Source organism: Gastrolobium bilobum, unplaced genomic scaffold (assembly GCF_033153095.1).
Source record: "Gastrolobium bilobum isolate Gb01-03AN ecotype WA unplaced genomic scaffold, APGP_CSIRO_Gbil_v1 utg1487, whole genome shotgun sequence".
Lineage (NCBI taxonomy): Eukaryota > Viridiplantae > Streptophyta > Magnoliopsida > Fabales > Fabaceae > Gastrolobium > Gastrolobium bilobum.
In genome coordinates this window covers 118,964-142,648 of record NW_026899081.1, presented here as the reverse complement: position 1 = coordinate 142,648, position 23,685 = coordinate 118,964, and the positions used below count along the sequence as shown (strand labels likewise).

Sequence of the window (23,685 nt, the reverse complement as noted above, 5' to 3'; positions counted from 1 at the left end):
ACGGTAAAATTAATTCGTAGTAAGATTCTTATAAGAGTTTTATAATTCTCATATTGAAGGAGAATTGAAATCTCATGTTGTAGAGATAAAAAGTATGTGGAACCCATGTGTTAGAAAAAATTATATATAGGACTCATGTCAGCACAAAAATCGAAAGATGTGTAAGAAAATTGTAATTCTCGTGTTAAATGAAAATTATAAAACCTTCTTAAAATATCCTTTGCCGACAAAAATTGGTTTTGATATTTCTCTCGTAGGAAATTTTTTTTATCTCCGACAAGTGAGTGGGCCCTATTCGATTTTGAAGACTGTAGCGGGAAGAAAGGGCAGAGCAACAATGGCAACTGAAATTCATTCGGTCGTTAAACAGGAGCTTTGAGCGGGGACCCTTGCGTTCCTTTCAAGTGGCCCTACTTTTGTCGTGTCTCAATTTGATTGGAACCACTGTTTCACTGTTTGGCTTCCTCTTCCACACAGCAAAAATGACACTCAAACTCTCACTGCTTCTGAATCGCACCTCTCTCAACCTCATTTCATCTTTTCCATCAACAACATATTGAAAATATTTTGTTATCATTCTTTTCCAATCATGTGAACATTATATGTATAACAAGCAAACTTATCATAATCCCTCTCTGGCCTTCAATATCATACCAAAATTATGTGAATCTTATCGAGAATCACGAGACTCGTCAATGAACAAGGAATCCGAGTATGTTTCTTTTTCTAATACAAATCCGAGAGTATGTTTCTTTAATCAAGTTTAGCTGAGAAAATCGCGAACCGTTACTTATTGCGTTTACTTATAGAGGTTAGAACTTTGGTACAGCTGATGACATCACAAACAATGGTGAAAATCCATTTGAAGTCTCAGGATAAACACTAAGAAATAATTATGATAAACTGGCTGATTCTTCAAGAACTGAAAAGAAAACGCCGCAGAATTATTTTTGGGAAGTGTAATCCTATTGTGGTTGGATTGTGGGGAGTTTTTTTTTTTTTTAAAAAAAAAAAAACCTTTTAAATTTGTGAATAAAAAATTTATAATTAAAACAACGTCGTTAAAAATAGTACATTGATCTTATTTGAATAAATAAAGGAAAATGTTATATTTATTAATTTTTTTCTTACTACCTCTTATTATTTCCGTCAATCTAACAGTTATAATTTATTAAAAATTAAGTGTGACCCAATATATTATAACCGTTAGATTGATGAAAATCAACGGTTAAGATTTTGTAATCAGAAGTAGTAAAAAAAAAATAATAAATATAACATAAATAATATATTAATCTTTTTATTATGAAAAATATTTCTATTTCTTTATTTTTTAACCATTTATAATAACAACTTAAAGGTTATGAGTACATTACTTTTTTTTTTATGATTTGAATATTTTTCTTAAATTGCTTATCACTATTTTGTAAGGTTACAAAGTAAAATCTTGTTAAAAAATCTAAAACTTTTAGAATGAAATACGCACGCAAACAATTTCAAAGTTGAGTGCTGATCTGAATTGGCGCGCCCTTACACTTAACTATATTTTTTATAATTTAAAGAAAAATGTTCTACATCATATTATCTCTATATAGAAAATTTTATTCCATGTCTTTCCTACCATTAAAATTCTCTTCAAATACTAACTTAGAGAATATTACAATTACTATTTTTTTTTATTCATTCTACTTTTCAATTACTTATACTTTTAATTATATAAATTGTCCTTCATAAATGTATCTCTGTAATTAATCAATTCTTTTTTACTATTTACACTTACATACTTGATTTGTTTTAACAAATATTTTTTTATCAAAATAAAATAAAAACATATAATACTAACAAAAGCATTATCGTAAAGCAAAAAAAAATTCGAAATAATATTTTTCCTCATTTCCTCTATGTTTTATATTTAATTTATTAAAGACAAATTTGTTGTGATTTTAAATTCTTCATGAATAATAATCATCTAAATACTTTTAGAGGAATCGCTTTAATAAAATAAAATTCAACTTAAACCAAAGAAAAATATTAATGTTCTCACTTCTAAAAACAAATTATTATCAAAGTAATGTTCCAAAGTATTTATACATGTTTTTTTTTTCCTAATTTAATTTTTGCTATGTACGAATAAAATATACTAATATGATATAGAAACCAAAACCTAAAGTTCTCCCCACATGGATTGCAATAGGAGTCCACATTACACGTACCAGTATTTTTCTTGCACTGCATTGTGTTAACATTGAATAAATGTAATGTAATTGTAAGCCGTCACTTAATTTGAAATGTATTACTATATTGTAATACATTTAAATGATAGGCAATAACTAACATGATTCCAAAACTAGGCAGCCCTCAACTTTTGCAGCTTATACTGGCCTAAATCTTCCGAGTATAAAATGCCATTGGGAGAGAGAAGGCGCAGAAGGGCCACTGAAAACCGAGTCTAATGACCATAAAAGAAATGCACGTCAGAATATTTTCAAGAAATGATACTTGCAATTTAAGTCCTAGATTGGAGTCTTACCCACTGAAATCCAGCGAGGGCAAACCAACAGCCTTGCAAACCATATCTACTACTTAAAATCTGGTATCAAGGTGAATTGGGTGTTACGGCAAAATGGGTCAAGCAATATTACTATGTACACCAGGAGACCAAGAAAAAGTTCCTACCAATAATACTAGAGCACCCAGACAGAGGCATCCAATCATTGACAAACTTATAAATGTTAGATCCCGTCCAGCCTGCATGAGAAAATATACATTTGAGTTTCAAACTTACAATAACAGTTGTTATATAATGCATTCAGTTGCTCTACTTTGAATATGAGTAGTAAAACAAATCAAGTTGGAGACAAGTTAAATTGCCATGACATCGTGTGTAAGTTGCCATTATGGTCTAAAAATCTTGAAAAGAAAAACACACACAACCAGAGAGTTTAGCTGAGCAAGGTTAATGCAACCACAAAAAATAGAAGCACACAAGACATTCATTGGAAGAAGTCCTCAGACATCATAGAAGAGAAGCTTGTGAGAAGCAATAGCACAGCCATATGTTTACTTTCCCATTTAATGTGGAGAAGTTGAATTGAACTGTTGAAATCAGTGGGGCACAAATAGTAAACAGTATAAATAATGTCATATGATGTGAGATATATCTTGTAAAACAGTAATCTAATACTCCTTGTTATCAATATAAAACCAATCTTGGTAACAACTTAAACTTTTAGGAGAATTGATCTTTGACAGGATACAGAGCCACCAAGTGGTTAGGAGCTTGATTCTTGTTGCCCTTATTTTTCATAATTAGGTAGGCATGTGTATTTGTCAACACTTCCAAATCCAAAAGGCTATTTCACGATGGGATGTGTTAAAAGATATAAAACCATTACTGAACCTCTGCCAAACAACTTAAGCTTCTTAACAGATTGGTCTTTGACACTCACATTTATACAAAAATTCAAGGTCTAGTACTAGTATAGTGCAATTAATACAAATCCAACCGAAAAAGACTACTATCATGAGAAAACTCCTTAAATAATAAGAATCCTAATATTCTAACTTGAACATACCAGCAATGTTCCCTCCAGGCCGACTGTTGAGGGTGTCACAACCAGCGCTGCAAAGAATGGAATCAGTATCCTATGCATCTGCATGATCACAAACACACAAGTTAACTACTAACTGAGTAACTCGGGCCTAAATTCCACAACTATGTTTATTTCATAAAAATCTCTGCATTTCCATCTGTATATCCTGTCACACAATGAAGAGAAAGGAGATGGTGAAAATTTCCAAGCTAAAGTTTAAAAATACAAGAACTGACCTCCTGGATGACCATCAGATCAGGTGTAAAAATGTAGGGGAAAAACCAAGGAACAGATGTTCCAACAATCCCAAATAACACTCCAACTATAGCTCCAATAATTACAAGAGACCTTAGAAGTGATCGGGCCTGTTGATATTATATAAATTCAGGGGCACTATTGAATATACAAAACAACGTATTGAGAGAATCTGCAACACGGATTAATAAGGAGAACAGAGTATCATTTTATATAACTAACTTTCCTAACCAAAAAGAAAGATCTTCTTCCTTTATAACATGAAATTCAACCGGGTACAAAAGAGAGATCTGAAACCCATATATAATAGGGGAGGGGAGAGATCTTTCAAAACCAGTGAATGTGTAACACTAACCTTTGATAAACTCCGATTTGATCCATACATCAACTCAGGCATAAATGATTGAGCAGTTTGGGAGAGAGGTTCACCATTTACTGTACATGCCATGTAGATTTGAACCATGACCTGGAGTAAGAGTAGAGTTATCACCGGCCTTGAAATTGGTTTCTGAAAATGCACAGATAGAAAGCAAAGGGATAGAATTACAAAATGAGAGAAAGGAGCAAAACTAACTTGATGGGCAGCCATTGGATGTGTACCCATTGATGTAGCAAAATATGTAAGTAGAGCGTAGAAAGCCACCTAAACATCAGAATTTTCACTTACGTTAAAAGGTTAGATTATTCCAGTTAAAGAGTCACAAATATAATAAAATACTTTATGCAACCTTTGACATCATCGTGACAAATACAGGAGCAGCAAGACCAAGTATTGACAGAAATTCCTTCCCTGAAGGAATTGAGAAGGCAAACGCATTGTATCCCTTATTGTTTAAAGTTTGAATCATCATATACGCAGCAACAACCTAGACACAGAAAGGGAAGAGAAAAGCAGTGGACACTGATTTCAGTACATTGAAAATAGGCAGAACCATATACAATACCATTAATGCATTATGATGCATAAGTGTTTGCTCGGCATACTTGCGATGCCATTGTAGCCCATGCAGCTCCTGCAATACCATAGCCTAAATAGCTGCACAAAAGCATATCGCCAATTCCATTTATAACACTGGCAGCAGCCAAAGCCTTCAAGGGTCCCCAGGAATCTTTCATACCAAGACTGCAAGAGCAAATGTGAATACCAAGACAATGAATCAATTGAGAACCCAATGCTTACCCTATTATCAAAATCATAAAAAGTAAAGGTCTACTCAATATTACATTAAACTCTGCTCACAGTAAGAGCAACTTTAAAATGGTTGTACAAACGGCATAAAGAATAATTTAGGCAGTAAATCAGAAAGAGGAAAATTCATACTTTCATTTAAAATATAAGAAGCACGAGATAACATCAACATACAGCAAGCAGTATTGACAAAAGAGCCTTGCTATGGGCGAAATGTCAAAGACTCAAAGCAAGTAAAATTTTAGCCAAGAGTTTCTAATAAAGACAAACTGTATCACCAAATTGAACAGCAAACACAAAGTAGAATGTCAAGAGCAGTATATCTCAGATTTGACATAAAAATTTGCAACCACTAACTTCAGAAAATCACACATGAAAAATAAATAGCATATTTGCACCTTGCACTCTGAGCAACCCATCCAACAAGTAAAGCAGGCCATGCCAAGCCTCGAATCTAACACAAAAAATATTTGGTGTAACTAAATCGAGCAGCAGATGATACCTTTGCTTGATAATTTTTAAGATAAATAATTAAGAAACAAAAGCAGAATCTTATTTGCTAGTTTGTGTACCTTCATTCAATAAAAATGTTGATATAAAACCTTTGTTTACTCTTACAAGAACTGAAAATGGAAATCACTTACCTCCCTCCATGAAATGTTCTATGATTTCTTGAATTTATGAAACATTAATTACAATCTTCATTTAAATTGAAGGTTATATAATCAGAAGAAAAACAAACCTGGACATAAGTATTAGCTGCAGGTACTAAATGTCCATTCTTTGGCCCAGTAAAAGCTGCAAAAGGCATAAACAGAAAATTCATCAATCATGGGATTGGCCTTGCTACCTTTCCAGCCTTAGCGAATTCTTGTTACCCAAAATGTGTTGAAGAGCACAAATGGCTAAAACATTCATTTTCAATACCAGTAAGTGTTGCCGCACCAAATAACGAGGTGAACAAAATCATCACAAAGCCACATGCTAACCCAAGAAAAAGCAAGACAGATATGTGATGCTGCACTTCCTCTCTATCCTACACAAACATATTTACTCATGAAAGGCAGTGAAAGTCCTAGAAGTGCTGCATGCACAAAGTCATAGATAATTAGATATGATAAATAACAATAATACCAAAAAGCTTTCTAACATGATCTGGTAGATACAGTCAAACAGGTAGTAATTACCGCACAGTTAAATTACAGAGACATATGCTTAGTAATAAAGATGACATTAAGCACCATTTTATTGGAAGTGGCAAAGCCAACTAACCTGTTTAGCAAGTGCAGTAGCAACCATATTAGAAGTAGCAACAGACAGAAACATGAACGAGTAACTCAGGTAATCACAAACAACCGTAGCAGGACCTGCTCAAGGGAAATGAAAAATCATATGCATCATATATTATATTGCTCACTTTTTTAAAACGACAATAATATAACTAAGATAAAAATGTGCCTCGTGTCGTATCTTTGAGATTACGATACCTAAAGCAGCAAGCTCAATTGAACTTCCTTGACCAACAACTGCAGTATCGATGAGACTCATCAGTGGTCCACATAACCAAAGCCCTGCTGCTGGCCCTGTAAACAAGACAATTTCCTTCATCTGAATCCATATACTTTGCTCTGCTAGTTCCCTATTCTCGTCATTTCTCACCGTTTCTTCATCTTTGTCCTCTTCCGAACCCTCGCTGGTTTGGTCTTTGTCCTCTTCGGATTCATCAGTGAGCTCGTGCTCTTGAACTGCGCGAGTGGTTACGAATCCAATGCGACAATGTCTCGAAGCTGCGATGCATAGGTTTGAAGGAAGAGTAGATTTGTTGAGAAGGGAAGGTGCAAGGGAAAGAAGAGGTAAGTGATGGTTTGAACTTACTGGAGAGGGAAAAGGTGATGTGAGGTTAGGGTTTTTGACATGTAGTGAGAGTTTGTGTGCCATTTTTGTTGCCTGGAAGGGGAAGAAGCCAAACTATCCTCCTTCCACTAAAATTGTGGATTGAGGATAGAAAGACGAAGAAATCGAGTGGTTTGTATTTGTATGGCTGAAAAAGGAAACATTTTACATGTTCATGAAAACTTGGAAGAATCTTGAGTTGCATCAATTTGATATTTTGTCTATTTTTTTATTGACTACTTAATTAATTATTTTGAAATTTGATGTTTTTTATTTTGCATATTGATAGAACGAATATTGTTTCCATTATATTGATTAGAGTTATTTTCAAATAAAATTATTAAAAAGGGTATGGATTTAACATTGCTCTGTTTATTTAAACTTTTAAAAATACTGAACCCTAATTTTTATTTTTATTTTGGTATGCAATACAGAACCTAATTAAATATTCATAATTCAAAAAATATATAGGACAAAATATTGGTTATTATATATGGGAGTGTTGCTTTAGCTACTGTATTGATCATTTAAGAATTAGAAAAATTAAATGAGATACTATTTGTAATATTCAATAAAAATTATCGATTCCCTCCATTTTTATAAACTTTTTTTATTAGTACTTTAGGTCTCTCCTTTAAACATCAAAGCAGTGGGACCATCAGAATTTTAAAAAGAAAAATGATAGCACACCTTTTAAATTTTAATGGGTCAATAAGAAAAAAACCTTATATCCTACATATATGTATTTCCCTTTTTATTATATATATTTATTGGTATCAATAAGTTTATTGCGCATACATGAACTCTTAGGGTGTGCATGACAATCATTTTATTCGTTAATACTATTTTTGAAAAGAAATAATTCTTTTTTATTTCTGTGTCTTGGAACAGTTTCTAATTAAAAAAAAATATGTTTGATAACATGTTCTATTTTTATTTCGAGAATGGGAATAGTAAACACAACAAATAATATAGTACAAAATAATTCATATTAAATATAAAAAAATTTGGATTATCACTTTCCTTTCCATATGGTGTGATTGTGGTGGTGGGGGTGGTGGCGGCGGCGATACGGTAGTGGTGGTAGCAATGACGTAGTGATGATAGTTGTGGTGGTGGTTGTAATGGCAGTGGCTGCAGCGATGGCGGTAGTGGTGGAGATGGTGGTGGTGGAGGTGACAACAGTGGTTGTGGCGATGGCGGTAGTAATGGTCGCGGCGGCGGCGATGCGGTGAGGATGGTGGTTGGTGTTATTGGTGGCGGCGACAATGGTAACGGTGGTGTGATAACTCAAGAAAAATAATAATAACAATAATAATAATAATAATATTGTGTACCCTTATGTGTATAATTATATCATGTCAGACATGTTGGGTTTAGCATTAAGTGGTGTTATAAACATTGATATATTTGGTTGACATTGAATGTTAGTTGTTATCATTTAATTGGTAATATGAACAGTTATTTTCATTTAAATATTACCATTACAATATATTAAGGATAACTAACATAATTATGATGACCATTGATATTACTTGCAGTTTCAATAATTGAAATAAGTATGATAACTTTTGATATTACCATAATTAACATCTTAGTTACAAAACTTCAGCTATAAATAGGGGCTTAACCTAACAAAATCAAATCACTTTCAATCCTCAACATTTCCACATATTCTCTTATTCTTCTCTTTCTTCTTATTTCAAATTTTTATTTTGTTATTATTATTCTGGCTACCGACCGTGCTTCTCTTCTCTAATTGCTTTTTCTACTATAAGCCATCAAACACGGAGACCAGGTAATCCTGATCCCTAGGTGCTTTTAGGTTAGTTTTATATGGAATTTGTTGGGTATAACCCTAATGCTTTAGAAATAATAGATTAACTTTTATCAGAAATCTTGTCTAATGTAATCCTGATCCTTAGGGCATCTTAAATTAGTTTTAGATGAAATTTGGTATGTGTAATCCTCTTGGTGATCATAGGATAAATTTTATATTAAATTTGTTAAATGTAATATTAATCCTTGGGAAATTTTAGGACGTTTTCATATATTATATGTAACTCTTTGAGTATTTAAAATAAATTATTTTAACCTTTAAAAATTAATTGGATTAATTATTGGACTTTGGCTTTACTCTAATAGATGTGAATATTTGAATTATGATTTGGAAAATTATGATATAATGATTGGATTTGGGTTTTACTTCGGTAGATATTGAATATGAAAATTATGATATACTTGGATAATGAATTTGAAAATTATGATGGATTTGGAAACAATGATATTCTTGAAAAATAGAATTTGGAAATTATACTCTTGATTAAATTGATGTGGAAATTATGAAAAATATTTGAGAAAATTTTCCAATTATAAGGGTTGTGGCAAGATTGAATTTTATTGATTGTGTGAATGTAATAAATAATAGTGGAAAGATAGCTTTTGGGATGGTACCTCCTGAAAGTGATGAACACAACCTTTGGGCTTTATGCCTTCAATATTACATGATGTGACAATGATATTTTCCGTTCTTCTCAAAGTGGTATCTGACAACATGGTTTCCCGGGATACTAGTAGCAACTTTGGGAAGAGGTGTGCACATTAGGATTTGATATTTTGATGATGGCCAATTTTGATTATACGTGGCTGACAACAAGATTTCTCGGGTCTACCATGGTTCTCTTCCCACTAAATAGACTAAATTAAGATTAATATAATTAATATCGAGTTGATACTTGATTTGAATTTTTGAGTTATATTACTTGATTTGATTATTATGAGTTATATTTTCATTTTTTTTGTATATTGGATTGGGATTACCAGCTTTGCTGACTGTTTGTGTTTGTTTGCCTGCAATGATTCTTCGGTGGAGCAGATTTTCAGTGAAACAAGTTGCAACGGATGGGGCTAGCTGTGGGCAGTGAGGATAACGACTCAGATATTTCTAGCTAGTTCCTAAGTTTAGAAATGTTATGAGATTTAATAAATGCATAAGACATATTTCCTTTAGTTAAAATTTAGTCTTTGGTTTTGTTTTAATGTAATAAATTTAGCCTTGCACTTGTGCATAGTACAAGTGCGGTGGTAACATTTTCCAAATTTGGTTAATTTAAATTTCACAGTTATTTATGATTTTATAAATTTCATGTTATTATAAATTATTAAAAATTTGGGGGTGTTACAGGTGGCATGGTGGTGGTGGTTGTGATGGCATCATAGTGGTGGTGGTGGTGATGGCAGTGGCTACGAAGGTGGTGGTAGATGGCGATGATGGTGGTGACGGTAGTGGCTGCAGCAATGGTAGTGGTGATTGTAGCGGTGGCGTTGTGGTGGTGGTAGTGGTGGGGATGATGGTGGCAGTGGCTTGGTGATGGCGGTGGCGACAGTGGTTGCAATGATGACGGTGGTGACAGTAACAGTGATAGTGGTGGCGGAGGTGACGTTGGCATGGTGGTAGTGATGGGTGGAGGAGGTGGTGATGGTGGCGGTGGCATCGTGGTGGTGGGGGGTGCGACACTAGTGGTACGGTGGTGGCGGTGGTTGTGTCGGGATGATGGTGGTGGTGGTGATGATGGTAGAGGTGGAGAGTGATTGAGAGAGATAAGTGTTTCTCATTTTGTTGTGCGTGTGAACAATAAAGCTGAAATTTTCGAATTCTTTTTTTTGTTTCCCAGCACAAAAATTAAACCGGATCATCCCGGGAACAAAAAAATAAATCGATTTTACTAAACGAGTTTTCTATTCATTTTTGTTTCCGAGAACAGAAATTAAAAAAAAAATTGATTCCGGGAAGGTTGTTATGCACACCCTTAGGAAAGCTCGTGGCACGGATGCTCGAGTTCAAAGGCGGAGATATATGGCGAGCTCGAGTGGCCCAAATTTCTCTAAAAAATGGTACTGGGGAGGATCAAACACATGCTTTCACCTAGAGGTGTTAATAGGCCGAGCCGAGTCGAGCTTTGATCTTAAGAGTCTAAGCTTGTGTTTAAATGTGTCAGCCTGACCAGGCCTGTTACCTGTTATGAATATAACTATCGGCATGTGGCCTAGCTTATTTACAAAAAATGAAAGCCTGGTTTAGGTTGTTTAAAAAAAAATAAGGCAACAAAAATTTATCCAAACAAAAGATACAATCAACAATACTAGTAATTTCATAAATATCCATAAATTCAATGTATATCAAAAAAGCATAATATAGAACAAAATCATTCAAAAAGTCTGTTTAACCAATAAAATGAGGCGAAATGGATTAAGGAGAGAGAAAGAGAGGGCTATTACAAGTAATATAAAAAATATAAAATAAAAATAAAAATTAATATACTAGGCTAGCCTGAGAGGCTCTAAGACCAAACTTTTCAATTGGAGCCTGAGACCTTTTTATTAAACGAGCTTTTATACAAGTTCAAGTCTGGTTCCAACAACCAATTTTAGACATGTAAGCTCAGGCCTTCACAAGCCGAGTCAAAGGCCCCTATTCGTTTAGCACCCTTACTTTCAGCCCCACCTGCTCAGCTCTCATCATCTCATGTGCCAACTGAACTATCATAAGTTTTTTTTGTTATCTTTAAAGAACTAATATGATTGACCTTATCTATATACAACCATAATAATTATTAGGGGCCATCTCAAAACAAAGATTTATATCTAAAATTATAATTTTGTAAAAATTCTATAGGAGACCTAATGAGATTTGTTGATATTTTATAAACAAGAAAATTATATACAAATAAAATGTATCTCTTTAATTATTAAAATTATCATTATTATTTTTTGCTATATTTTTAATGTTTTGAGATAGCATATATTTAATAAAACAAATTAAAAAAATCTTATATTGCAAAATCGCACATAAATTTATCAGGCAATCAGTGCCTCTAAGAGCTACCAATATCCCTTGATGTGAAAAAGATCTTGATATTTTGTCAATTTCATAAAAAGCTCTAAAGTCTCAACTACTCTAGTAATGATAATCACATATACCTACTCTAGTACTAATTTATCAATAAGGACTGAGATTTGACAATTAATTACTGGACTTTCTTATTTTTTGAACTATGAGATCTGTTTACTTTTTAATCGTTGGTTAGCTTGCTGGAGAGTGTTGTTCTACAATATATCTTGATAATTATATTTAAATAATTTTACTGGATTCTAACAGTTTGTCCAAGTATCATTTAGGTACAATGTATTTCCACATACATTTTTTTAATTTATTTATTTATCTATAATTTATTTAAATATTTTCTGGATCTATTTTTATTGTAGATGAGTTTAACAATATGAAAACACGTAGAGTAAGAATCAAGTGAAGTGATCTTAATTTCTGTAATGAATTTCTTTTAATTTTTTTGCATATTAAGTCTGTATTGTATTTGAAGTACTTTTATTTACGAAGAGATATTTTTTATTTTTTGCTCCATCTCAATAAAATTCCTGGATCCGCTAAGGCTTGATATTTGTCAGTTTCATTCACTAAATAAAGCATTATTAAATTAAATGTTAAAAAATTAGTAAATATTATGTATATGTACATAATTGATTTTATTTAAAACTGATTATGATAAAATTAGTTATTTGTCTGAATATTAATTGAAAAACATTTTTAAGATAATATATTTTACTTAAATTATATAAAAAGCTATTCATATGTAATAAATTATCAAAACAAGCATGAAATTATTTAAAATATCACTTGTTAAAGGATAAACAATATTTTTGTGTCTAAATTATAAAATAAGAAAGAATAAAGAATAAAAAAATTAAAATAATATTTTAGAAAAAAAAAATTAATGGAAAAAACCAATTAACAAATTTTTATCTTAAAATTTAAATATTTTACTTTAAGGAAAAAAAGCATATAAGTGTTATACCAGATAATTAATCTTTACTAAATTTGCACAATGTCCAGCTTAAATAATGATGAATAAATAAATTTTTTGATAAATCAAAGATGAAAAAGGTATTTTTTATATCAAATTATAAATATAATTTTTTCGTAATGATAAAATATTTATTCTATTTTTCTTAAAATAACATATTATTCTCAATTTATCTTATTTTAATTGAAATTCAAATTATTTTAAAATGATTATACATATAATTTTTATAACATGAATTTACATTTTAATCTATAATACAACAAAATTATTCAACTAAAAATCTTGAATCAATTACAGAATATAATTTTGAATTTTAAGATGCGTTATTTATATAAAATATTAAAACTATTTTTTATTATTATTGATTATTAATAATATTTTTAAATTATTTATTTGAAATCAACTTTATAATTAATTGTGGATATTATTTAATATTAACGAAATTGGGGCTAAGATTTTTTTATGAAAATATTGGTTCAGAAACATAAAAAAGAGTTATCATTAGTAAAACAAAAAAAATACCAACAACATACAAAAAACTATGCACAAGAATAATAATAGCAAAAATTATCGATAGAAATCAATAAAGATACTTATAAATTTTTCCAAACTTATAGATAATAAGACAAAAAACCATTTTGACACAATTTTTTCTATTCCAGCAAAAAAAATATTGAAGATTATGGCATGTAAAAATAATAGAGTCACGCTGTCAGCATGCGCCTCGCGTCCCGCGTGGCCTGGATAAACAAATCGGTTCCAAAGAAATGCAGAAAAAGTGACAAAATAGCAGATCGCAGAATATTACACATAAGATGCTGGCGTGGGCCATCCCATTCTATTCACAAGAAAATATATATTTTTCATTCTGATTCATGTAATTTAGCAATGAAAGTTTATATTAATATTTAATATATTTATTTTTTTCATTTCGACTATTAAAAAAATGAAATGACAATGAAAAATAATATATCAAAGTGTTAGTAAATATTACCATTCATACCAATTAAATTCTTGAAATGATATTTAGATAAAAAAGTACAAATCACATTATTAATTTTCATTTTTAATTATGAAAATTATAATAATTAAATATTCATTAATCAATAATATGATTGACTTAATAAATTTAACTTAAATATTCACCCTTACCTTTAGAATTTATTTTCTTGAGGATGACTTAACGTCTTAGTTTGCTGTCTCTTGAAAAATAATACATATGATTTTTATTTTGTTTTGTAAAACTAGTAATACTAGTTAGTTTTTTATTTATTTTTTTATATTTATAGAACGAATTCACTTGTCATCGAAAAAAGTTTACCACTTTCATAATTAATTTAATTATCGTTGATTTCTGTCAATTTAATTGTTATAATTTATTAAAAATTAATAATTAATTAATAAATTATATTTATTAATTTATTATTAATTTTTAATAAATTATAATAATTAAATTGACAAAAATTAATAGTGATTAAACTAGGTATAAGAATGCTATATTTTTTTGGTGATATCCTGCCCGTATACCTTTTAGAAAGTTACTGGAACATTTATGTAAGGATTACCCGGTGTTAAATTCTTCCTAAAGTAGCATATCATAAAATTTAGATCCACTAAACTAAACGTGCAGTTTAGAAAAATAGTGTAACCACTGGAGCGAATCTTACACACCGTGACCGTACAAAACACGACGCGAAATAGTAGAGTATTTTTCAACCTCAAATATATTCAATTTCCAAAATTATAATATTCACGAGGCACAGGGGAAGAAGCCATCATTGTCGCTGGCGAAGATCCATTATATAATTACAAAAGTTCAAATAAACATGAAATCTTGTTATTGAAGTTTGATTTTGGAAGATTGTTTGTGAAGAAGATGGGAAGTTTGGGAGCGATTCTGAAACATCCTGATGACTTTTACCCGTTGCTGAAGCTGAAAATGGCGGCGAGGAACGCCGAGAAACAGATCCCTCCGGAGCCACACTGGGGCTTCTGTTACACCATGCTTCTCAAGGTTTCTCGCAGTTTCGCCCTCGTCATTCAGCAGCTTGGTCCCGAGCTTCGCAACGCCGTCAGTTACTTGCATTTTCCCTTTCATCAACACCGTTCAATCGATCTGCTTCTCCTTTTCATGTTTTTCTGAATCGACCTCTGGTTTTTGCAGGTTTGCGTATTTTATTTGGTTCTTCGAGCACTCGATACCGTTGGTTTGTTTTCATATCTTAAATCATCACGCTACTCTTTGTTCATTGCCTTGTGTATTTGTTTAATAGCTTATGATGATGAATCATAGATATTGGTTTTAATTACTGTGTTACTCATGTTTAATTTTTCCTTCTTTATTCATTTATCTATTTTTTGAAGTATTGGATGTTATGGAGGGATTAATATTGTTACCATACGCTTTCGAAAATTCGGGCTATTCAATACATTGATTGTTTTATCTCAGATTATTAATTTGGCAACTATAAGCAAATGATGTATGCCTTCTAATGTCATACTGTACGGAAACTATTCTAAGTCTTTATTTACCTACTGTTCATATTGCTGCTATTGCCTTTGAATGATGTATATTTGAACTTCAAACCATTCTTTAGAAGGATTGTTCCATTCTTCAGAAATCAAGAGACTATCTATGTTGTCGTAACATTTTTATTCATTTGACAGAGGATGATACTAGCATAGCTACAGATGTCAAGGTGCCAATACTAATAGCTTTTCATCGTCACATATATGATCGTGATTGGCACTTTTCATGTAAGTGCGCTTTTCTTTTTGCTCCTTTTTCTTTAGAAAGAAAAAATAATTTCTTGCCAAGTGAGATAGGACCCAATATAATTTTAACAACCCTCTTCCAACCTGTTGTATCCTTCAATTGTAATCATTCACTTTAACCATATCTGACTCGTTTTTCAGAATTTGAATTGGATTTTAAAATACATATTTTATTACTTCCCATAGCAATTGCTTTTAGTGATATTAAAGACAACCTTCATCAATTTTCTGGAAAATGGTTTTTTGGTACCGCTGCCTCAAATTTATTGATGCTGATCTCTGCTCTAATTGTTTTTAATGTAACAAGGTGGCACTAAGGAGTACAAAGTTCTAATGGACCAGTTTCATCATGTTTCAACTGCTTTTGCGGAACTTGGAAAGAAGTCAGTACTTATCTTTGCATATTTACCTAAAATGAAATTTAAGATTCCATGGTATATATGTTGTTTCCCAGTTGCTGTTTTGTTGAGAAATATAGTCCCACATTGGTTGTATGGGCAACTAATGTGAGGTTTATAAGGCCTTGGGCACTCTCACCCTTAGAGCTAGCTTTTGGGATGGTGACCTCAAGGTTCTTAACATGGTATCAGAGCCTCGCCGTCCCCCACTTTCTCTTGTGGCGTTTCTTAGCACAGGTAGGCTGAGCCTGTTGCATTGTCCACGCTTCAAGCCCAAAAGGTTTTCGTGTGAGGGGGCATGTTGAGATATATAGTCCAACATTGGTTGTATGTGCAACTAATATGGAGTTTATAAGGCCTTGCGCACTCCCACCCTTTGAGCTAGCTTTTGGGGTGGTGTATCCCAAGGTTCTTTACATGGTATGTTGAGATATATAGTCTCACACTGGTTGTATGTGCAACTAATGTGGAGTTTATAAGGCCTTGGGCACTCCCACCCTTTGAGCTAGCTTTTGGAGTGGTGTATCCCAAGGTTCCTTACATGTTTATTTCCATTTTTTATCCAATCAGCCGCAGCACTTTGGGTTTTATTTCCAATTTTCTGCCTATTATTGTCTATTACCCTGGGTGAAGTGGCGTGTTTACTGCTTATCATTAAGGCATGATACTGATTTCATTTGGAAATCATCTTACGAATCGCATTTTTGAGATTCAATTTGTTTTCTTTTTTCTGTCTGGAATATCAAAATATGAATACAGAACTGTTGTGGAATGCAGTTAGTGACTTAGTATGGAGTTCATAAAAGTCATGCATATTTTGATGCAATTACTTATCGATTATTGAGTACAGATTGATGGATAACTATGGTGCTTTGTGTTCATGATTGATAAGAACTTTCAATTGTTTCCATGTTATATTACAGATGTTTCTGTATTTTATATTTTTTCACCAGCTGTTACAAATTTGGTTATCTGTCTATTCCTTGCTATACTCTACTTGATCTCTAGTAGGATTGCGTATGAAATGTTTTTTAAGACTGAAAGAGGGTCTGCTTCTTTAATTTGTCTGTGTCTGCATATTGTTCAAATCAAAAGTATTTAATAAGTGAGCTGGGTCTGTGATATGTGCTATATGTACTATAAATTAACTGCCTTTATTAGCTTCTCTTAGGTGTATATGTGATCAGAGTAATGACTGTGCATTCTACTATGAACAACTACATGTTTGTCAATTATTTTTGCAGCTATCAGGAAGCAATTGAGGATATTACGAAAAGAATGGGTGCTGGAATGGCCAAATTTATTTGCAAAGAGGTTTGTCATACGTGTCTTCTGTTCTGCATATATTCTTGACATTTTCATAATTGTGTTAGTTTAGTTACAGTTAATATGGTTAACCTGTGTGATTAATGGGGCAATATATAAAGTTTGTTATTCCTTTAAGCTACGTGGTATCTGGTTTTTGCTGCTAATTTTTAATGATTTTTGGTGCTTCAAACTATGTTATCAAGATTTTGTTTTTAGGCAGATGAAAGTTTAGGGAGAGGGGCAATGGAATGAAGGTCTAGAAAGTTGGTAGTCAAGTAGTGTTTCTTCAGTGCAAGATTTTTCTTAATAATTTGATGTTACACTCTTATCAGAGCATCTACCTTAAATTCTTATTTGCAGAGCACTATGCTGCACATGTTTTCCTGCCATGTTTTCAACATAGAAAGATCATCTTGATTTACACCAGGAGACTTTTCTATAATTTGCAGGTAGAAACAGTTGATGACTACGATGAATATTGTCACTATGTAGCAGGACTTGTTGGGCTAGGTTTATCAAAGCTTTTCCATGCCTCTGGTTCAGAAGATCTGGCTTCGGATTACCTTTCCAATTCAATGGGCTTGTTTCTTCAGGTATCATGATAGTTAGATATAGAAAAACAATATGTTCACAATTATTTACTTGCATTTCAGTTAACCTTTTGAGGTTGCAGAAAACAAACATTATTCGAGATTATCTGGAAGACATCAATGAGATCCCCAAGTCTCGCATGTTTTGGCCACGACAGATCTGGAGTAAATATGTTAATAAACTTGAGGTTTGTTTCTATAAGAATTTATACTTTTTCTAATCTAAATCATTCTTTTATCTTTTTCTCTCCCATTTCATGATTCTCAGATGAATTTCTTATCACTTGATGATATGATAGTGAAACATCTTTCCTGTCATACTATTATGTTATACATACATGAATACCTTTTTAACTTTTTTCTGTCTGAGTGCGTACATGTATGATTTTCTTCTTTCTTACACCTATTTGAATTTTATAATCCAGGATTTGAAATGTGAGCAGAACTCTGTTAAGGCAGTGCAATGCTTAAATGACATGGTCACTAATGCTTTGATGCATGCTGAAGATTGCTTAAAATACATGTCTGCTTTACGAGACCTGGCTATATTTCGCTTTTGTGCTATTCCCCAGGTGCGGTTCTTTTGCTTAATCACTTCTGATTTAACTGCTATGTAACTTATGTCACTCTTGTCTTGCAATGGTATAACCGTATAAGATTATTTATCAGCAAGTTTAATGCTTGAAATATTGTCTATCGTGCCATGTTTAATATAGTTCAATCAATAACAGCTTCTTACTCAAGTTCAAATGAAATATGAAAAAAATTACAATGTTCTATCAGTTCCTTTTAAGTTTAACACTGCACTAAAAATTTGTGAAATAAAACTACCATACAAATCTTTATATGCATTAAGTGTTATTGCAACAATGTAGTACTGAACCTTGAAGCAGAATACTTGATTTTGATTGTAATTTCATATACAATACATGTGATAGATGTTCTTCCTATGGCTGATTAATTTTCTCGATTGAGAGTCAGCATTGATTTAATTTAGATAATATTATGCAGAATAAGAAAAAAAATCCTTTCAAGCTGCAGATGTTCATGTTCTTGAAGCAGAAGCTGTATGGTCTTAGGTGTTGGCCTCCCATTTAAGTTCAAACAATTATAGTACTTTTGTTGAGGATTTGCTAGGTTTAATCTGATGTTCTTATTATTCTTGATACATTTAGACAGTTCCTTTTTTGGTTAGTTTCTAGTTTTGTATTATTTCCTGTTGATATGCATTTTATGTTTGATGATATTGTTTATAGTTATAGCTATTTTCATACTTTTTTCCTAGCAACTTCAATGCTTGTTTGATATATGCTGTGACAGATAATGGCAATTGGAACACTTGCATTATGCTACAACAACATTGAGATCTTCAGAGGTGTAGTTAAAATGAGGCGAGGTAAGATAACAGATATATTTTTATACTAATTTCCTTGTAATTTAATTTTGAGGCACTCTCAACATGAAGCTACAATTGGTGTAAAGCAGGGGAAAAAAGGTAGGTAAAGTGCTATGAATAGTGAATTGCTGCACTTTATGCTGAATCGATCTTGTCTAATTGCATCTAGGTTGAATATTCAAATCTAAATACTTGCAACTATTAATACACATCTCCTGCAGCATCTCTACTTATGGATGCTGGTTAAGTACCAGAAGGTCAATTTGCAGATTGTGAATTCTAAGATTCATGAAAAAAGCACAAATTAATCTTCAACATAATAAAACTTGAATCAATAATGTAGAAAGTGACGAATATCAGCACTCAAAGCCAAATAACTCATCATGCTCTCAAGAGTTAAAAGTCCAAAATCATAAGTAAATCAAGGTTCAAGTAATGTGCTTGTTTGAATTAGCTTATTTTGGGCAGATAATTTTTTTTTTTTTGGCAGATTTGTGAGAGAACTTAGAATAAAATAGGCTAAAATATAAGTTACCCCCTTGAACTTTGACCATGCTTCAAATTACCTCCTTGTACTTTTAATTGTTTCAATTAACCCCCTATACTTTATAATTGTTTCAAATTAACAATTCTGTTAAAAATTTTACAAACACTGTTAAGTCTCATATCTCTTGAAACCTCCTCATATGCCAGCAAATGTAGATAAATCTCTTAACACAATGAATTTTACTTTGGTAAAGAGAATATGCAGAATGAATCAGGCGACGTCAAGATTCCAAGAATGCATCAACCATTGCATTTGCTGCTCTGGACAAAATTTTCATGCAGATAGGTGGCTTCACTCCTGCCAGGGCCAGAAATGAGCTAGGTAGTGTCTAGATTCCATCCCCACATATCAAAGCAGAAGCCACAGCTGATGCAAATGTATTAGCATTAGCCTTGTCAAGCTTCCGCCAGATAAATAAGATCAAGCTTCCAAGACACATATCAATGGCAAAGTAACTTCCAATATAAAAGGGTATAGCCATGGCCATAGAAACAGGAATAAATCTAGCCCACTTGTTTCCAACCAGATCTCGAATAAGATTGATAACTATGGCTCCAACAAAAATTACACCTCAAAGGGTGAGGCAGTATCTTGGCAGAGCTGAGAAGCCATCAACCCCCAATATTGCAATTGAGGAGGATTTTGACATTTGGGACTTAGGGCACGTGGGAAGTTTAACAGTGTTTGTAAAATTTTTAACAGAATTGTTGATTTGAAAAAATTATAAAGTACAGGGGGTTAATTGAAATAATTAAAAGTACAAGAGGGTAATTTGAAACATGGTCAAAGTTCAAGGGGGTAATTTATATTTTAGCCAATAAAATATTACTTCCCCAAAAATAAGCTAAAACAAACATGCACATGCTTACCAGGTAGGAGACCGCAGTCATTAAAGTAAAAGATGAAGACGATAGTTTAAGGTTTCAAAGGGGCTGTGTAGCATCAATGTGTGTGTGTGTGTCGAAATAGGGGGTGAACTGGTGGTTTTATTCGTAATAAGGTATTTTTCAAATTTTCAGCCCTTCCCATCTCCCCCACTCTTTGAAGCGAACTGATAATACTATAACCTGGATATTCAATAGTTTAGGCATTTATACTGTTTCCTTTTCTCCTTTTTCATTTGACAAGATTTTGTTTTATCGGGGAATTAAAAATAAGGACCAACATTCGTCCTTTTTTTTGTTGTGAGTTTTTTTTTTTTTTTAAATGCTAAACTAGTTGTAATCTCTTCATTTTGGTTATGATTTTATAGGTCTAACTGCCAAAGTGATTGACCGAACAAAGTCTATGGCTGATGTCTATGGTGCTTTCTTTGATTTTGCTTCTATGTTGGAGTCCAAGGTATGAAGCATTCATGGTCCTAAACAAAGTATGATTAGGTTTGAAACTCAAGAACGTGGAAGCTACTCATGTTGCATTTTTGCGCCTGATACTGACCCCACTATATGCTTTATAACAGAAAAATACATTAATAATGCCAAAATAATTTTTGGAAAAATGTGTTGTAAATGGGATGAGCAAAGTTGTTGATGCTTAGACTCCCTTGTATATGAATTTTCAAGCTATTTTTCTTGAAACATTGTAGTAGCAATACTGCAATAGATATGTGCCAAGTCGTTTATTGAACAATTAAGTGTTACGGACCTTGAGGTCATCATCCCAAAAGCTAGCTCAAATGATGAGAGCGCCCAAGGCCTTATAAACTCTACATTGGTTATATGGGCAACCAATGTGGGACACATAACATTGCTATTCCTTTTAAGGGCCGTCGTCCATGAGGACTTTCACTCTATTGACACTGACCCGGTGGTAGCCCATTCCCTTTTGGCGGCTTCATTTATTTATCAGTATTCAGTACAACACCTCTTTGGGAGGTATGACACGTTAATCCAGTCTATAAGTAGCTCTTTCCGTGGACTCAACTCTCAATGAAAGCATCAATTGTTGCGGACCTTGAGGTCACCACTCCAAAAGCTAGCTCAAAGGATGGGAGTGCCCAAGGCTTTATAAACCCCATATTGGTTGTATGAGCAACTGATGTGGGACTCGTAAAATTGCCATTCCCTTTAAGGGCCGACGTCCACGGCGGCTTTCAGTCTATCGACACTGACCTAGTGGTAGCCCTTTTCCTTTTGGCGGCTTTACTCATTTATCAGTATTCAGTACAACACCCCTTTGGGAGATATGACACGTTAATCCAGCCTATAGGTATCCTTTTTCGTGCCCTCAACTCTCCATAAAAGCATCAATTGTTAAGGAATTTGAGGCCACTACCTCAAAAGCTAGCTCAAAGGTTGAGAGTGCCCAAGGCCTTATAAACCCCACATTGGTTGTTTGGGCAACCGATGTAGGACTCGTAACATTAAGTCTTGGTTGGATTACATAGTCTCCTAATTTCTTTGCATGCGTGGTTTATACTATCCTAAATAACCTGTCAAAGGATCATAGTTGTCTTAAAGCCTTGCAAGGGAGAAAACAATACCTTGAGTCTTCTGACTCTGTTCATTAATGGACATGTTTTGGCCACCCTACACGGCCCAACACGATGGGCCAAGTATTCAAAGATCCACTAGATGACACCCTTTGAGTGAGCATTTGAACCTCACCACAGGAGATTTCCCTCTCCCTGCACAGCTCATCGTACACCTATGATGGTGAGGCAATGCTGCACTGCAATAGTGGAGGCAAAGGCTAATGGTTTGGTTCATCTTTTCCTCTCTCTCTCATCATTAGAACCCCTCCTCTCCAACAGAGGAAGCACTTGATCTCTATTACTTTCATGAATTGTTACTCTGCTGAATTTTTGAGCTACCGTAGCCTATACACCTCCCTCTTCGCAGCCCTCTCTGCAATAGCACTTGTGGTGACTCTCCTTGTGCTTTGGTCAATACCACTACTTCTTTGAGCACCTTCCTATTGACATACTATATCCCTTGAGGGATAAGGACTTAGCTCTAAATCCACGACAGTTAAGGACGCGCACAAAATTTTCCTGGTTGGGTGTGTTTAATCATTTTCCCACTAAAACAGTAAATAACTCTTAATCTGCATCCTTCATTCCATAACCCTGAAGGAAAGATTGGTTGTTGAGTATCCAAAATTTTAAAATGCAGATACTATTGCTGCCAATTTTTTTCTGTAGCACATTCCAACATAGAATTAAAGCTGTTTTTCAGTTTCAAGGACATCTTTTCAAAGCTGGCTTTTTCCAACTAAAAAGATTCAGTATTTTCCATTGTAGGTTGACAAAAATGATCCCAATGCAACAAAAACTTTGAGCAGGCTGGAAGCTATACAGAAAACATGCAGAGAATCTGGTCTCCTAAGTAAAAGGCATGCACGTATCTGAGTAGCTTCAAAATTGTTTTTACCATTGACAGTCTAACTAACCTTTCATTGATTTAAGCAGGAAATCTTTTAATATGGGGAATGAGAACAGATATAGCTCAACCATGGTACGTATTTGCTTTTTCTTTTTGAATTCGATCCTAAATTTATAGAATATACTCTGATTTGAAGTATCCCTGCAGATTATCATACTGGTCATGCTGTTTTCCGTCATTTTTGCTTACCTCTCTTCCAACCACCAAAGTAACTAGTATAAGTTCTACTGTTAGTTTTAATGTACTGTAGAATTTGTAAGAAATTAACAAAAATTATCGGTTATCCTTTCTGATAAAATTGTTCACTCCTTTGTATTTTGTAACAACTGGCTTTGTTGCCTTTCTAATCATCGATAGCAACGAAGCACTGATAGCTAGCAATATTCATTTAAATGGGGATTTGGATTATCTGGGGTGTGTTACCCTTCTTTTCATTTTAGATTATCTGTTGAGTCCTATAACTTAATTGCTTTTAACTAAAG

General features: G+C 33.1%; 2 protein-coding genes across 6 annotated transcripts; one reads left to right on the top strand and one right to left on the bottom strand.

Moving 5' to 3' along the window:
• Positions 1 to 2,076: 2,076 nt before the first annotated feature.
• Positions 2,077 to 7,049, bottom strand: LOC133287016 (protein DETOXIFICATION 46, chloroplastic-like). Of its 3 annotated transcripts, XM_061484555.1 has the most exons (15): positions 6,694 to 6,821; positions 6,522 to 6,617; positions 6,307 to 6,401; positions 5,962 to 6,070; positions 5,777 to 5,832; positions 5,433 to 5,488; positions 4,830 to 4,968; positions 4,574 to 4,711; positions 4,420 to 4,488; positions 4,201 to 4,311; positions 3,827 to 3,955; positions 3,573 to 3,650; positions 2,674 to 2,745; positions 2,528 to 2,587; positions 2,077 to 2,446 (listed from the first exon to the last, which is right to left on the bottom strand). In XM_061484555.1, the coding sequence occupies exons 2-15, from the start codon at positions 6,580 to 6,582 to the stop codon at positions 2,345 to 2,347; spliced, it is 1,275 nt and encodes a 424-aa protein (XP_061340539.1). In that variant the 5' UTR covers positions 6,583 to 6,617; positions 6,694 to 6,821; the 3' UTR covers positions 2,077 to 2,344. The 3 variants fall into 3 exon arrangements, with proteins under 3 accessions (XP_061340539.1, XP_061340538.1, XP_061340537.1); XM_061484554.1 differs by having other exon boundaries at positions 5,777 to 5,802; positions 5,941 to 6,070; positions 6,522 to 7,049; XM_061484553.1 differs by having other exon boundaries at positions 6,522 to 7,049.
• A 7,497-nt stretch (positions 7,050 to 14,546) lies between these two features.
• Positions 14,547 to 23,595, top strand: LOC133287022 (squalene synthase 1-like). 3 transcript variants are annotated; one of them, XM_061484567.1, is made up of 13 exons: positions 14,547 to 14,877; positions 14,971 to 15,013; positions 15,474 to 15,563; positions 15,889 to 15,964; positions 17,224 to 17,293; positions 17,737 to 17,880; positions 17,961 to 18,065; positions 18,303 to 18,449; positions 19,198 to 19,273; positions 21,073 to 21,161; positions 23,062 to 23,153; positions 23,230 to 23,275; positions 23,351 to 23,595. In XM_061484567.1, the coding sequence occupies exons 1-13, from the start codon at positions 14,683 to 14,685 to the stop codon at positions 23,417 to 23,419; spliced, it is 1,242 nt and encodes a 413-aa protein (XP_061340551.1). In that variant the 5' UTR covers positions 14,547 to 14,682; the 3' UTR covers positions 23,420 to 23,595. The 3 variants fall into 3 exon arrangements, with proteins under 3 accessions (XP_061340551.1, XP_061340552.1, XP_061340553.1); XM_061484568.1 differs by having other exon boundaries at positions 23,227 to 23,275; XM_061484569.1 differs by having other exon boundaries at positions 23,062 to 23,157.
• The last annotated feature ends 90 nt before the right edge of the window (positions 23,596 to 23,685 follow it).